General features: G+C 43.9%; 1 protein-coding gene across 1 annotated transcript in view; it reads left to right on the top strand.

Annotated features, from left to right (window-relative positions):
- Nucleotides 1-14,465, top strand: part of ANXA2 (annexin A2) — a 41,632-nt gene that overhangs the window by 26,320 nt on the left and 847 nt on the right. The window contains exons 4-12 of the mRNA XM_046652348.1: nucleotides 394-488; nucleotides 4,049-4,162; nucleotides 7,240-7,330; nucleotides 8,243-8,322; nucleotides 9,719-9,778; nucleotides 11,462-11,555; nucleotides 12,102-12,197; nucleotides 12,663-12,721; nucleotides 13,844-13,966. Coding sequence (XP_046508304.1) covers nucleotides 394-488; nucleotides 4,049-4,162; nucleotides 7,240-7,330; nucleotides 8,243-8,322; nucleotides 9,719-9,778; nucleotides 11,462-11,555; nucleotides 12,102-12,197; nucleotides 12,663-12,721; nucleotides 13,844-13,966 — 812 coding nt within the window. The remainder of the gene's footprint in view (nucleotides 1-393; nucleotides 489-4,048; nucleotides 4,163-7,239; nucleotides 7,331-8,242; nucleotides 8,323-9,718; nucleotides 9,779-11,461; nucleotides 11,556-12,101; nucleotides 12,198-12,662; nucleotides 12,722-13,843; nucleotides 13,967-14,465) is intronic.

The following is a 14,465-nucleotide window of genomic DNA, read 5'->3' as shown; positions in this document are numbered from 1 at the left end:
AAATCTTCAGTTAAATGGCAATTTGGGGACCTTCATTTAAAATCCTCCTAAATCTTTGTTGTTCCATCTGACTGCCACAGCCCCACGGATGCACCTCCTACTGTTGGTTCCAGAAAGCAATTTATGAATAAAAATAGTTTTTTAAAATACACATATTTAGAAGGCCCATTTAGGCTTGAGGTTTGAGGTTATCAGGAAAAAAAGAAAAGAAGGTACACACGTTAAGCGGAGGAAGCTGATAAAAAGAAGACAAATCTTGATGTTTTGGTATGTGTTGTTTGGAGAATGGTGTATAAATTTCACTTTGAATAAACTCTGCTTAAAACCTTCTGTGCAAGCGCAAAGGACTAGAGCACGTGGTTGAGTAACCATTCACAACTTGTATTTCCATAGGTGTGGACGAGGTCACCATTGTCAACATTCTGACCAACCGCAGCAATGAACAGAGACAAGATATTGCCTTCGCCTACCAGAGAAGGACCAAAAAGGTACAGGCGGTTTCAGGGATGGAGGCCATTCCTTGTTGAATTTCATTTCCTCAGCCATTGCTTTTTCTTTTCTTGAATTCTGGCTCATTCCAGCAAGCGCCTCCTGGAACTCTTAGGTATCCAAGGTGTTCCTCTTACATCCTTGTAAGAGTCACCACTCACCCATGGGTGGCCCCTGGAGTGCTTGGAGCGCATCCATAAAGACCACACCCTCCTTCAACTCAGAGTGTGTGGAGGGAGCAGTTCTGGGACTAGAAAGGTTGAACGGAATAGGGAGAAACAGCAACAACAGGCACCATTTACTGAATGCTTACTTTGTGCCCGGCATGTAGTTCTCTACATGTAGCAACTCATTTCATCTTTATGGCTTCTGTTAGCTCTTGATAAGATGTTTCTAATTTAATCTTAGGACACTAATTTAATCTTAGGACACTAATCTTAGGAGTATTGATCCTGACACGCTCCCCTCATTCTTAAAAAAAATACAGTTGAATTCTTAAGAGCTTGACAACAAAGGGGCTTAATTAGTTAGTAGTTCATTTGGTCCAGCAGACTATCTTCGGCATGCCATGCCCCGACTATTTAAAGGGTCTTTGTGCTTTTCTCCTTGCTTGTCCACTAGTGGTGAAGGAACAACCCGGTGCTTATTCATCCTTTATTTTGTCACAGTGTTAGGAAATTTTATTTTAAGGACAGGCTGCTTTATTTTTAACTTCTTGCTATTAAAAGCTTTTGATTTATTCTTGGACGGTGTAGTCAGCGTGGCTTCCTGCAGCTCCTGTGTGACTTAGAACCTCCACTCGTAGCCACGGTGGAGGTGAGCTGGAAGCATTCTGGAAAAGATGTTTCTGCTCTTGGGGTTGACGTGACCACCAAGGTTCTGGGAGTTGCAGGTCAAGTTCTGCTGTAGCTCCCTCCTCCACCTCCCGAAACAGTTGGATAGACATAAATAGGAAAGCATCTGGCTTCTTTCATCTCATGTGCATTAAAATTCTTCTTTCAACTAGACTTATATTAATCTTCTGGAGTGAGGCATAGAGGGGAGTGTTTTATTTCTCTGCTTCCCCAAAAGGATCTGTGAGCTGGTAGAATAGAGTTCCAGTTGGAGCAGAAGGCCCACCTCTTTGGACGGTATGCCTGTAATTGCTCCTTCAGCTGTGACTTACAGAGTGGGGTCTTGGAACACACGTGGGTGTGCACACATAAATGTACACAGAAACAGAGAAGCCTGGATCTTGATTTCAAATTAGATAGATGGAGAACAAAGCTCTCGCATACCCTGTTGGATGGAAGATATTACCAGAATCATGATGAGTTCAGTGACCTCAAAGGCTTTGCTGTGTCCTGGGGACAGCTCACTGTCCTACTGATTCTTTTTTTTTTGAGGAAGATTAGCCCTGAGCTAACATCTGCTGCCAATCCTCCTCTTTTTTTTGCTGAGGAAGACTGGCCCTGAGCTAACATCCATGCCCATCTTCCTCTACTTTATATGGGGGATGCCTGCCACAGCATGGCTTGCCAAGCAATGCCATGCCCGCACCTGGGATCCGAACCAGCGAACCCCAGGCTGCTGAATCGGAACGTGTGCACTTAACTGCTGCGCCACCTGGCCGGCCCCCCCTACTGATTCTTGATACCTCTCAGCCTTGGACTAAGAAGAATTGTCATCTTTTATAGAAAGATGCATAAACTTCTTGAGATAATTTCTGAAGGAAATCGTGGAGGCAGAACCTTATTGTGTTGAATGAGTTGTTTATGAATAAAGGAGAAGGCCCTGTACTGCAGCATTCTCAGGAGTACAGACCGAGGCTGCCTAGGTGACGAGCTTGAACAGCAAGGGCACAGCTAGTAGAAGTGGAGAGGAGCTGAGACTCTCTTGATTTCATGTTTCTTTCGTGTTCAAGCAGATGCCAGGTTTCTCCATATAAGGAATGATTGTGTTTTATTTGTCGAACATTTCTGGAGTTTCTGCTGAGTGCAAAGCCCTGTGCTAGGCAGTATGAGCAGCAGGAAGTTGAACGCCCATAAGGAGTTTATAATAGAAGTGGAAGAAGTCAGTAGGTGCCCAGATAGATGCTATTTGAGGTTTGAGCAGAGAATGGGTTGAGGGAAGTGTCAGGAATAGGCTGAGTTTGGAATTACCTAACCTCAAAGTTCCAAACTGGAAAATCGGTGCTATAATTGGAAGGTGTTGCCTTTTTTTTTTTTTATGTCAGTGGCTCATTTTCTGTGAAGGTAATCACGGCCACCTTTTGTCACTTATGTGCTTCGGCAGTCCTTGAAGTTGGTTTTGTTGGTAGCAGGAAAATACCCTCTGGAAGGTAACTTGTCTAGAGAAAAATTAACTCGTTTTTTTAAATTATTTTATTGAGGTCATAATAGTTTATAACATTGTGTAATTTCAGGTGTACATTATTATATATCAGTTTCTGTATAGGCTGCATCGTGCTCACCACCAATAGTCTAGTTTTTATCTGTCACCATACATATGTGCCTTAGAAGGTGTTACTTTTAAAGTCCCCTCCTAAGGGCTGTGTGTTACTAGGACATCAGAAAGCAGGAGAAAGTAGATGGTGAAGGGGTTGGGCCAGTTGCTTTCTAAGATCCATCTCAATTCTCGACATCTGTGACTGATTTGAGAAGATTCGCACCGAAGCAGGCTGCATGTCACCTCCCAGTGCCTGTAAATTCTTCTAGGGGCCAAACTTTGTAGATGCCGTGGGGTTCTGCTGGAAAGCAGGAGAGAAAGAAAGAAGGAAGAGAAGAGGAGAAAGTGAAAAGGAAGAAGAAAATAATTACAGTGGGAGAGTTCAGTTATCACTCAACGCCCATGATTTGTAGGAAGCTTAATCTGGAGGAAGCATCTGTGAAAGCCACATTGAATTGGGGTATCTGTCTGCATACATGGGTGCTGACTCAGACCTCTGACTTAAAATCTTTCTTAATGGTGACAGTGGAACCCTTAAGAAATAATATGCCATGGGAAAGTCAAAGGGCTGAATGGGGAGCTTTAGTCCCCATCATCTCTGTCAACACGTCCCAATTTGGTATGGACAAACAGATGTTCTCTCAGCCGTAGATGAAGTGTTTGCATAGGACAGCTTCATGAGGCCACTTCCGGCCTTTTTGGGCCCTCCAGTTCCTTCTGGAGACTTTGAGGAGCCACTCCAGGCACAACCGCAAGCATCTTTTACAGGAGGGTGTCAGCAGGCTATGAGGGCTCTGCTTCCCCACGGGCTCCCCACTCAAACCACCTCATTCTCAGCAGGGGCCCTGGCCCGGGAAAGTACCCTGTCTTCCACGGGCTGTCATCGCATGCAGGTTGTATGGTAAAGTGTCCTGACACCCACAGCATTCTGAGGAATTGCATACTGTTCCGGTTTCCTTTGGATTTTAAGGGATTTGACTAGAGCAAAGTCTGATCTTTCATTTTCTGACACCTGAGTCTGTGGAAGGGCATGCAGGCGAGGGATGGTTTTCACAGGTATTTTACTCACTCGTTTTAAAGGGAATGTTGGTTACCAACCCAGTTTTCCATGTCCCTGCCCGTTTGTCTGAAGGAGCTTGCAGCAGCGCTGAAGTCAGCCTTGTCTGGCCACCTGGAGACGGTGATTCTGGGCCTGTTGAAAACACCTGCTCAGTATGATGCTTCTGAGCTGAAGGCTTCCATGAAGGTGAGCACGTGGGAGGTGCACGCTCTGTCGAATCTGCCACTAATATTGGTGAATTACAGCTTTCCGAGTGTAATTAGGTGATTTTCAGTTTTGTTGAATTCTCATTTGGAGCAATTTTTTTTTTGAATGAACTGAAGCTGTAAGTCTCAGGATTCGTACCAAAAATATTTCAATTACTTTTTTTTAAGACTGTAAAGAAATTTCATGATGCTGAGAAGTCAGTTACCAGCTGCTACTGCTTGGCACCTGGGCAATTGGAATATCATTTGGAAAAACTACTTCCTTGATTACACTTCCTCCTCAGAAAAGATTTGTTATGATATTAAGGCAGAAGTAAAACTCATAGCTTTTGTTTAAGTGAAGCTTGCAAATTCTGCCCGCGCTGTCTCGGGTGTTTCCTCTCCTGGCTGACCTTCTTGTCAATCCCATTGTTTGATTCAAATCGGGAAAAATCAGAACATCACAGTGCATATAAAGGATGATTTCTGATTGTGAATGGTACCTGTGTTTTGTTCAAAGTATCGTAGCACGTGTTATCTTGCGGTTTTTCTTTTGGAAAGTTATTTTGAACATGGAATTTTAGGTTTAAATTAGATAGTAAAAATTACAGGTTGGGAACTCCCTGAGTACTATGCGTTCCCAAAACATCAAGTTTTATATAAATGTAATAGATGCATAAACATAAATGCGTGTTACAGCAAAGCATAGCCCTTTTCCTGGTGTGTGCCTGCGACACTTTGAATAATCTGATACTGCCCTCTGCCGATAAGACTGGGTAAAGCCTCCAGAATAGGCGGAAAGCTATAGCTCTGATTTTTTATTCGAAGTCCGAGTACATTTTCTGTGATGCTGCTGTTCCTGCATTAAGAGACCGAGCTGTAAGCCTGTCACCAGAGCTAATGTCACAGTTCGGTTGTCATCCCTTTCCCTACAGAGCACCTTGAGAGTCAGGCAGCTTCACACACCAGGCATTTCCAGGGCTCAGAACCTGATAGCTCAGGGCCGCTGAAAGATTCGTTGCGAAATCTCTTTCTCCCTTCAGTTCTCCAACGTAGCCCAAGCTGTTTGTTTGAGCAGACTAACTCTGAGTTTCCCAAGTAGGCTCCTTTGCAGGGAGGGTGTAATTAAGAATGATAAAATGGCAACAACACTGAAGGATCCTGCTTGATCTTGAAAACTGAGTCTTGGGACCTTTTGAGCCACAGATGAGCCAGCCTAGGTCCTAGGTGTCTTCTGACCGTCATCACATCAGATCGGTTTATCTTCTTTTCATCAAGAATCCATTTAGTTGCGACTTGTGCAATTTTACTAGTATCTGTTACTAGGTATTTGTGACTTGAGATGGACCTGTTTGAGCTGTCAGTCACCATTGTAATCTGTGTAGCTGGGCCCAATGAAAGGTGCTTTGACTGCTACATCTTTGACCTTGTGCCAGCTCTTCCATTAGCTATCACAGTTGAGTACCCTTCTGAAATCCATAAAGCTCGAAGTGACATTAACTGAACTATGCTTTAAAAAAAATTTCTGTTTTGACTTCTGGCAATACCAGTGGCAATATCTGCCATATGTTGCAGTGGAAGCTGCCCTTTTGATAGGAATTGTGGACAGTCTGTGGAAAGCTTGGCCAAGTTTTGGAAATTGCCAAGGTCACCTTGGAATATAGAGATAAAAACACTGGTAGGATTCTCAGAGATTAACACTGGTATATCAGTGGTGAAAGAAAAATCTTACATTGTGCTATCTATTGTACATTCCCCCAGTGTCAGAATACAGCATTTCTTCCAATGCATGAGTTATTTTTAGTATATTTCTGTCATTCCTTGGGATTGAAAAACTGCCCCCTAAAATATTCAAAGATGCTCGGTAGTCATCCTGTAGCATTTGGATGGCATATTATTGTAGACCTTTTGCTAAGAAGGGAAGAAATTTTGGCTTTGCCAGAACCTCCACAAATCATGATGAAAAACTCTGGAAGAAGAGGCGCTGGCTCATAGATTAGATTAAGAATAAAATTCAAAATTAACCGTTAACCTGAGGCTTAGCTTATATGACACAGACCACTTTTTCAGGGGCATCTAAACTCTAATAAGTTTAATAAATAGCTGACATACTTTTCACGTGGATAAGTAAGTTTCTTATTGTATTAACACCTTATAATTGATTTACATTTTAAACAGTTGTAATTCTACTTAGTTCAAAGTGGTATTTCCATCTTCAGAAAGACAAGTATTAGAGGATCCTGATTATTAAATCTTGACTTTGATCATGAAGCCAGCTTTGAAATATATGTTTCATTGAGTCCTTTCAGGCTATCTGGCATGCTCAAAAGTGTATATATTAAATTTGAATACATCACCTATCAAATTCTTATTCTTTAATAAAGTGTTGGTGTCTAGGTTTATTTGGCACTTCATTATTTCCTTTTGCTTCTCTAAAATGCCCGAAGAGAGCATAGTAATCAAGCAAAAATGGAAGTACAAGAATGAAATTTTTAACATTAACCCAATTTTACATTTCAAAGAGTTGAAGCTAGAAATTTTATCTTATCTATACCTTTCCCTGGTAAAAAGACTTTTTCCAGTCTAACGATGCTGGCTGCAAGTGACAACACAAAATCTGTATATTCCTTTATTTTAAATTACTGAGCAAACGTGTTTAATAAAGAAAATTATTTCCCATCTATTAAAATAATGGGCGATTATTATGGAAATTGAAAAATAAAAATAACAAAGAGAAAAAGTTATTCATTTTATAAACTCATTACCAAAAGGCAACTACTTTTAACATTTTGATATATTCCATTGCTGTCTCTTTCTGTTTACTATATGTATATATATTTTAATATAGTTGAGCTCAAACATGTCACTCATACCATCTCGTATTCTGGTGAAGCATTTTTTAAATGAATAGAAAATAACATTACCTTGTGCTGAGGAACAGAGTCCAGATCCCCCAGTAGGAATGTAGAAAGGAGCACAGACCCATCCATGTTTATAGTTTACCTGGTTGAGATCAGAGAAGTAGGCTAACGGCCAGGAGGACTTTGCCTGCTGATGTCGGTGCTGCCTGGTTCACAGGGGCTGGGGACCGATGAGGACTCCCTCATTGAGATCATCTGCTCAAGGACCAACCAGGAGCTGCAGGAAATTAACAGAGTCTACAAGGAAAGTGAGTAGCCCTAGTTCGGTGGTGCATCCTCTCAGCCCAACTTCTGTGACCCCGTGGTCATCTGGGTTAGTGTTCAGGACGGGATGCCCAGATTACATATGCAGAAATGCCTCCATCTGGACTGGTCCAGGTCCCTCTCCTCCACCTCCTCATGGCCTGTGTTTTGATTATTACATTCCACTAGAACTTCTACAGAAAGATAGATGGGAGGGAAAGGAGAGAAAACAAAGTTTTTAAAAATAGATCTGATGGGGTGAAGTAGAAAGGATCATACATAGATTTCATTTATTGAGTGCTGTCCAGTCTCTGCTCAAGAGGTTCTCAACTCTGGACTGTGGATATTGTTGCAAGAGACATAAGGACCTACGTGCACCAAGTAGTATAGGAGGCTGTGGGTAGGATAAATGATGCAGCTTACGTGTGTATGTGTTAGTGCATTTCAATATAGATGCTGTTTTGAATAATAAAATACGAATTCATTCAAACTATTTAATTCTTACTACTTTTTGCCATTGTGCATTTTCTCAATCAGTAGATAATAAGGCATAGCTATGTGTGTGTGTGTGTGTGTGTAGCCCTCTATATTTTTTGATGTTCAAAATGAGTATTCATACTCAAGAAGGTTGGGAAACAGTATTTTAGCTATGATAGAGGTCACTGATCAAAGGTGAGCTTAAGGATCCCTGATTTGATCCAGTCTCGTCTGTCCCTTGTCACTGATAATAACACTGGCTCTGATTTTATGAAGGTCAAAATCATTTGAGAGAATCTGCCCTCATTTGGGTGGATACATCCATGCTGTCACAGACAGTTCTGCTTTTCACAGGCTTAGTGGGGCAGGGGGCAGTCGGGGTGGGTGGCTGACTGGCTGCACAGGCAGGAAGCATAAATCCACATGTGTTGTTTTCCAAGTGTACAAGACTGATCTGGAGAAGGACATTGTTTCTGACACATCTGGTGACTTCCGCAAGCTGATGGTTGCCCTCGCAAAGGTTGGTTTCCGGTTTCTTTCTTTGTGCTTGCTGCCTCCGGAGGCAAGTTGCATGCCTTATTTTATACTTGGGAGGGAATTAACTCAATCCTCTGTGCCTGCTTCAGAGATTCCAGCTGCATTTCCGATGGTGGGTTTGCACTGTCTCTGCAGAGCTGTCATTTTTGTATAATGGGATTTCTTATCCTGCAAAACCTCATGGTCAAGTGGACTTTGGAGCCAGAGGAGGAATAGGCAGCCCTCAAGTTCTGGCCTGGATTTATGTGCCAGCCCTCGCCACGTGACTCTGGGAAGGTCACTTTGCCTCTAAGTTTGGCCACATACTCAGGACCCAGTGGGGAGTAACCCTTTTGTTTCTTTCACCTGCTCTCACGTCATATGAGAGGATTTATCCAGGTGGTCCTTTACCTGGAGAGGGGGGTCTTTGTTTGTCTGCTGATGTTAACATATTAAAGTGGATGAAAGGCATTTCCCTTTTGAGTCTGAGCTCTGACCAGTGTGCAGTTTAATACCTATGTGCCAGAGGAGGGAGGAGAAATGATCATCTCCAGGAACCCTGATGACAAGTGATTGACTCACATCTCCGTTACTGTAGCAACTCCGCGCCACCCTCCCTAGCTCTCCTCTCTTCCACCTGCCCTGTGCACCGCCATCCACCCATCTTTTTGAAATCCCCTTTCACCATTTCATTCCCCTGATTGAAACCCGTTTCTGCTCCATCAAATCCGAACGCTCAACTGCCTGTAAAAGTCCTCTGTACCTGGCCTTCCCTCACTTAATCTTCCTCCCTAGGAGTCCCTCCTGTTCCCCTTCTCCGCCAGCCCGGCAGGACCTCACTCACCTGAGTGTGCGCAGCCTGTCCCTGAGCTCTTCCTCCTGTGCGGACTGGCTTCCTCCCCTCCCCTTTACTGGCTGACTCATCCTCAGGTTCCACCTCAGCTTACCCCATTCTCCACAGATTTTGTGACTATAGTGTCCGACAGATTTCTCCCTCTTTTGCATTTCACATCTTCTTAGAGCTGTAGATTACTGTGTTGTTTGACCATTTGTTCCATGCTTATTTCTCTATCTGGATTGAAAGCTCTCTGAGGGAAGGAACTGAATATCATTAGGTTTTTTGGGGGGGGCGGGGGATGGATCCTGAAAGATGCTTAGCCCAGGACTGGGTACCAAGGAGAAGATTGACGATGATGAGGCACAACCCCCATTTCTCTGCCTTCCATTATTGTACCAATCTTTGGTCTTATCTATACTTCAAAGTGAAGAAAAATTTTAAGTGAGTGATAATTCAGTAAATTAAATAATGGCTTACATGAGTTGGGGAGAAAAATAACATTTTTTGTTTTAAAATATACGAAGAAACATATTTGATGTTCTTAATTTTTTTTCTTCCGTAGGGTAGAAGAGCAGAGGATGGCTCTGTCATTGATTATGAACTGATTGACCAAGATGCCCGGGTAAGTGCCAAGCTTCTTGGTTTGTTTCTGTTTTCTAGTAAATCTCTGGATAGTCTGTGTAGTAATTTTCTATCCTGTGTAACAAATTACCTCCAAACCTAGGGGCTTAAAACAACTAACATTTATTATCTCAGTTTCTGTGGGTCAGGAAATTGGGGAGTGGCTTAGCTGGGTGGTTCTGGCTTGGGGCCTCTTGTGAGGTTGTAGACAAAATGTTGACTAGGGCTGCAGCGTCTGAGGGCCTGACAGCATCGGAGGATCTACATCCAAAATGGCCACCCACATGACGGTCGGCAGGAGGCCTTAGTATCTTTCCACATGGCCATCTCTCAGGGGTTGCTTGAGTGTCCTCACAACATGGCTCATGGTTTCCCCAGAGTGAGAAGGGAGAAGGCAAGGAGGAAGCCAAGTTCCTTCTATGACCTAATGTTAGGAGTCACAGACTCTCGTGTCTGTCATACTCTGTTCACTAGAAGTGAGACACTATGTCTGGCCCCCAGTCAGTGGGAGGGGAAGTAGGCCCCACTGTTGGAAGGGAGGCATGTCAAAGAATAGGTGGGCTTCATTTTTACTTTCTGGGAGCAATAGTTATTACAGGTATTCCCTTATAATGCTGGTGTGAATTCCAGGATCCATACCTGACTCACATACACTTGTTTAGGCTTTGCTTGTTTGGAAGTATACGTTTCTGCAGGGTGTAATACAGCTGTGCACACTGGCGTGCGTTTGCTACAAATGAACACCAGTAGAGTGAACGAGATGGGAAGGCAGAACAAGATGGCGGAGGCTCAGCCTGGGAGAGGAAGGCTCATTGCCCTTTGTGGTCGAGGAGAAGGGGAGGACGCCAGGGGTCCTTCCTTTTTCTCCAGCTGAATAGAACTTTTGCTGGTTCTAGTCTCATAATCACTGAGAACTATTTGTTAAGCTGATTTAGATCACTATGAACGATAGGCCTTTCCCAGAGGGTCAACAACCATTGCAAAGCATTTCGTAAGAGCTGCAGAACAAAATTAATTTAAATTCATTTTACTTTTAAAATTGAATATATTTCACACAGCACTTTTAGCAGGAGGTAGGGAAAGGTTTTAAATAAAGTCCTAGCAGTTGGGTTTTGTAACTCCCAGAAGTGGATGGTCCCTGAATGAGTATCTACCCTTACATAAGCCTTCCTCCCTCTCTCCCCACCATTCTTAGCATTACTTGCAGCCCATAAATTTTCTAGAAACTGAAAATGAGGTTGGGCCAGGTCCATCCTGTCCTGAGTCTCTAAGAAGCTTGGGTGTGGGTACCTGACCTGTAGCTGTCTTCAGTGGATGACCATCAGCTTATCTGCTATTAAAAGTGCCAAGGGGAGGAGGGTTGGATGTGCTAATGAACATTTGCTTGTCCTTCTGTATATAAACAGAAGCCCTTGGTCCTTCCTTTGGTGCTCAGGGAAGGAGATTTGGACAGCACCAACCTCATGAACAATCTAGTGTCATAGTGTGTCTGTCTGTGCCTTTGGCAGACGGCTCTTGATTAAGACTTTTAACCTAAATAGTATGTTTTTGCCCATATCTGCAGTGCAGTCATCCTTTCTCATACAGCATTTTGAATGTGTAGGTTTTTAGTTTTTTGCATGAAATTTTTTATGACCACATCCTGGAGTGGGTAGTTAACTCTCCTGGTTGGTTGTGCTTGTAGGATCTCTATGATGCTGGAGTGAAGAGGAAAGGAACTGATGTTCCAAAGTGGATCAGCATCATGACCGAGCGCAGTGTCTGTCACCTCCAGAAAGGTGGGTGCTTTGCTGAGGAGGTCTCAGAGCCCAGGCCAGCTGGTGGTCTGTGTTGGGGCTCAGGTCTGTCAGAACAAGGTTCACTCTCCACTTTGCACTCCCATTTTCCCTCACAAGTCCATTTACTCTTCTCTCCCATTTTAGATCCTTCTTTCCCCTAAATAGATTCCACATTTGGTGCTTTAGCTTGCCGCCCCTTCTTGTCTGAGGATCATTTTATCTTGCTATATTTGTTGGAGTAATGGACTTTCCTGGATGCTGTGTACTGTTTTTCGTGGCTTTCAGTTGGTTTCTCTCGGGAGATGAAGATGGTCAAAATACGTGGCCTGGGCACTGCCAGTCAGGACAAGCGCACGTACGGCTGTCCCAGGGCAACTGGTGCAGTGTCAGCTCTGGTCCACCAGTGCAGCCCCTAACCCTCTAGGATGCCATGATTGTCCTCATTTTTCCTTTTTTTTTTAAATCATGGCGTGTAACTGTGTGAGTGATCATTGACAGTTTTAAGTAGTGGCTCTGTTATAATAATTATTTGTCACTTTTCCTCAGTATTTGAAAGGTACAAGAGCTACAGCCCTTATGACATGTTGGAGAGCATCAAGAAGGAGGTCAAAGGAGACCTGGAAAATGCTTTCCTGAACCTGGGTAAGCAAGTGTGGTCCCCATCTCTGGTAGGCATCAGCTTTCAGTAAACTGTGCTGAAGCAGAAGTCACGAATGGCTGTCCTGTTAATTCAAGTGTGTTTAGGAGGTGTGGCTTCTTTCCATGATTTGGGTGGTTTCATAATCTTCACTGTATAAATTTAATATATGAAACTGAGGAACAGCTTAAATTGGTAGAACGGAGAGTTGCCAAGGAGGCTTAACAAGAGAAATGTCACTGGTGGGAAAGCTACTATATCCACTTGGGTTTCTGCGGCCCTCAGAGGGCCCTGATTTAAAACCACAGTGGAGCCGAGCGTGTCAGAGGAGCCCCAGTATTCCCTTAGCTTTCCCATTTCACAGCCCGTTCACGTTGCATCAGGTCATCTGGTTTGTGCTCTGGGGTTGGGGCCTCAGCCCTACTGGTGGAGGAGAGAGGAGCAGCTGACCCCTTTTCTTCTCTCCACAGTCCAGTGTATTCAGAACAAGCCCCTGTATTTTGCTGACCGACTGTACGACTCCATGAAGGTAAGGGCAGCTGCCTGCATGGTCCGTGTTTCCAGGAGGCTTTTCTTCTTTTGTGCCCCAAACTAAGTGTCCTTGGCTAGCGGATGGAGGAAGGAGCCCCACTGTCCAGATTCAGAAGCGCACTGGTCAGCTGTGGTTGTATTTGACAGTGAGAAAACCACAAATCCATCTTCTGTCTCTCTCAACTACTTGCACTCATGTTTGTGTACAGGTAGAAAATAAAGTGTCATGGGAAAGAGAAAATGCCAGATAGTAATCGTGTCTGACTCCTGCTCAGATTTCTCTGGGATTTCCTCCTGTTACACCAGAGTATAGACAAGCAAGGGAGGGAGAGATGGTTAAGCAACCACTATGCAGTCGACGTGGTGCTGCTTACTTTACCTGAAGTCATTACCGAAAAGCCTATGAGGCTGATGTATTTTCTTTATAGATGAGGAGACTGGAGCTCAGAAGGCTTCAGCTTGCCTGAGATTACGTAGCCACATTTGAACTGAGGTCTGACTCTAAAGTCAGCCCTGCAACTTCCCTTAAATGCATTGTCTCTTCCCACAATCCCATCCCGTTCCCACCCCTCAAATGTGCCTGGAGCTTTCTGGCTTCCAGGCTCTTGCCACTTTTTCCTGGATCACCCCCTCGTCCACTGCCTTCTCCAGAGCATCTCTCCTAAGGTCTCATGCCAGATAGGACCCATTCCTTCGTGCCTCTAGTCTGAGGCTCTGGAAGTAAACTCAGTGGTCCTTTCTGCTCATACCATTCAAATGGCACAGAGCCACGATGAAAACCTGGTGGCAGGTCCTCTCTCTGTAAGCCCCGAGAGCCAGGAACTTTTTGTTACGTATGTAGACTTGCACACTTCTTGACCTGAGCCCCGCAGTAGTTGGTGTGCACTATACGTGCATTGAACGTGGACAGCTGGGTTTGTGATGATTTCGTCTAGTGTGTTTGAAGTTCCGAGGTGCTCATTTTTCTTAAGGGGGTAGTTTCACTATTACCTTTGCAGTCTCTTAGAGGGCAGCATCAAGAACCCAGATCAGTTCCATATGCAAGAAAACTTACTAGATTCTCTTTTAATGATTAACACTGTCAGTGAATTGTAACTGGGAACATCAACTTGACTTTCAGGGCAAGGGCACGCGCGATAAGGTCCTGATCAGAATCATGGTCTCCCGCAGTGAAGTGGACATGTTGAAAATTAGGTCTGAATTCAAGAGAAAGTACGGCAAGTCCCTGTACTACTACATCCAGGTAAGCCCCACTGGGCCGTGTCGGCCCTGCCTGGCCATCCAGGGGGCCTCGGGGCCCCAGGCAGGTGGCCTGTCAGAACGATGACAGGGTGGTGATTCTCTGTTGTCTAATTCTCTGAGGAGGAGATGCTAGTCATCAAATATCAGGGATTTATTTTGAAAGCACTATTTACGATTTGTCCTGGAATCTTATAGAATCAGGCAAATTTTTTATATTTTCCACATCTGCTATTCTACAATGATAATTGGTGTTTATGACACAGATTCTGCAAGACTTGACATCCTGAAGAGAATTAGATCAATAAATTTTACTATATTTTCATTTCTTGAAAAACCCTCTGTGATAGGTCTGACAACATTTAGTTACTCAGGACTCCCATCTCTCCCATCAGTTTAGTCTCTCTCCATTTTGGAGAGATGGAGCGTTTGTGTATAAGGAGTGACTGCGCTCACAGTGGTCCCCATTCTAAAAGATCCTGAAACTTCCAGAGGCATGCCCG

This window comes from Equus quagga, chromosome 2, assembly GCF_021613505.1.
Source record: "Equus quagga isolate Etosha38 chromosome 2, UCLA_HA_Equagga_1.0, whole genome shotgun sequence".
Taxonomy (NCBI): Eukaryota; Metazoa; Chordata; class Mammalia; order Perissodactyla; family Equidae; genus Equus; species Equus quagga.
Note: the sequence above shows the minus strand (reverse complement) of the source record. Positions and strands in the feature narration are given on the sequence as shown.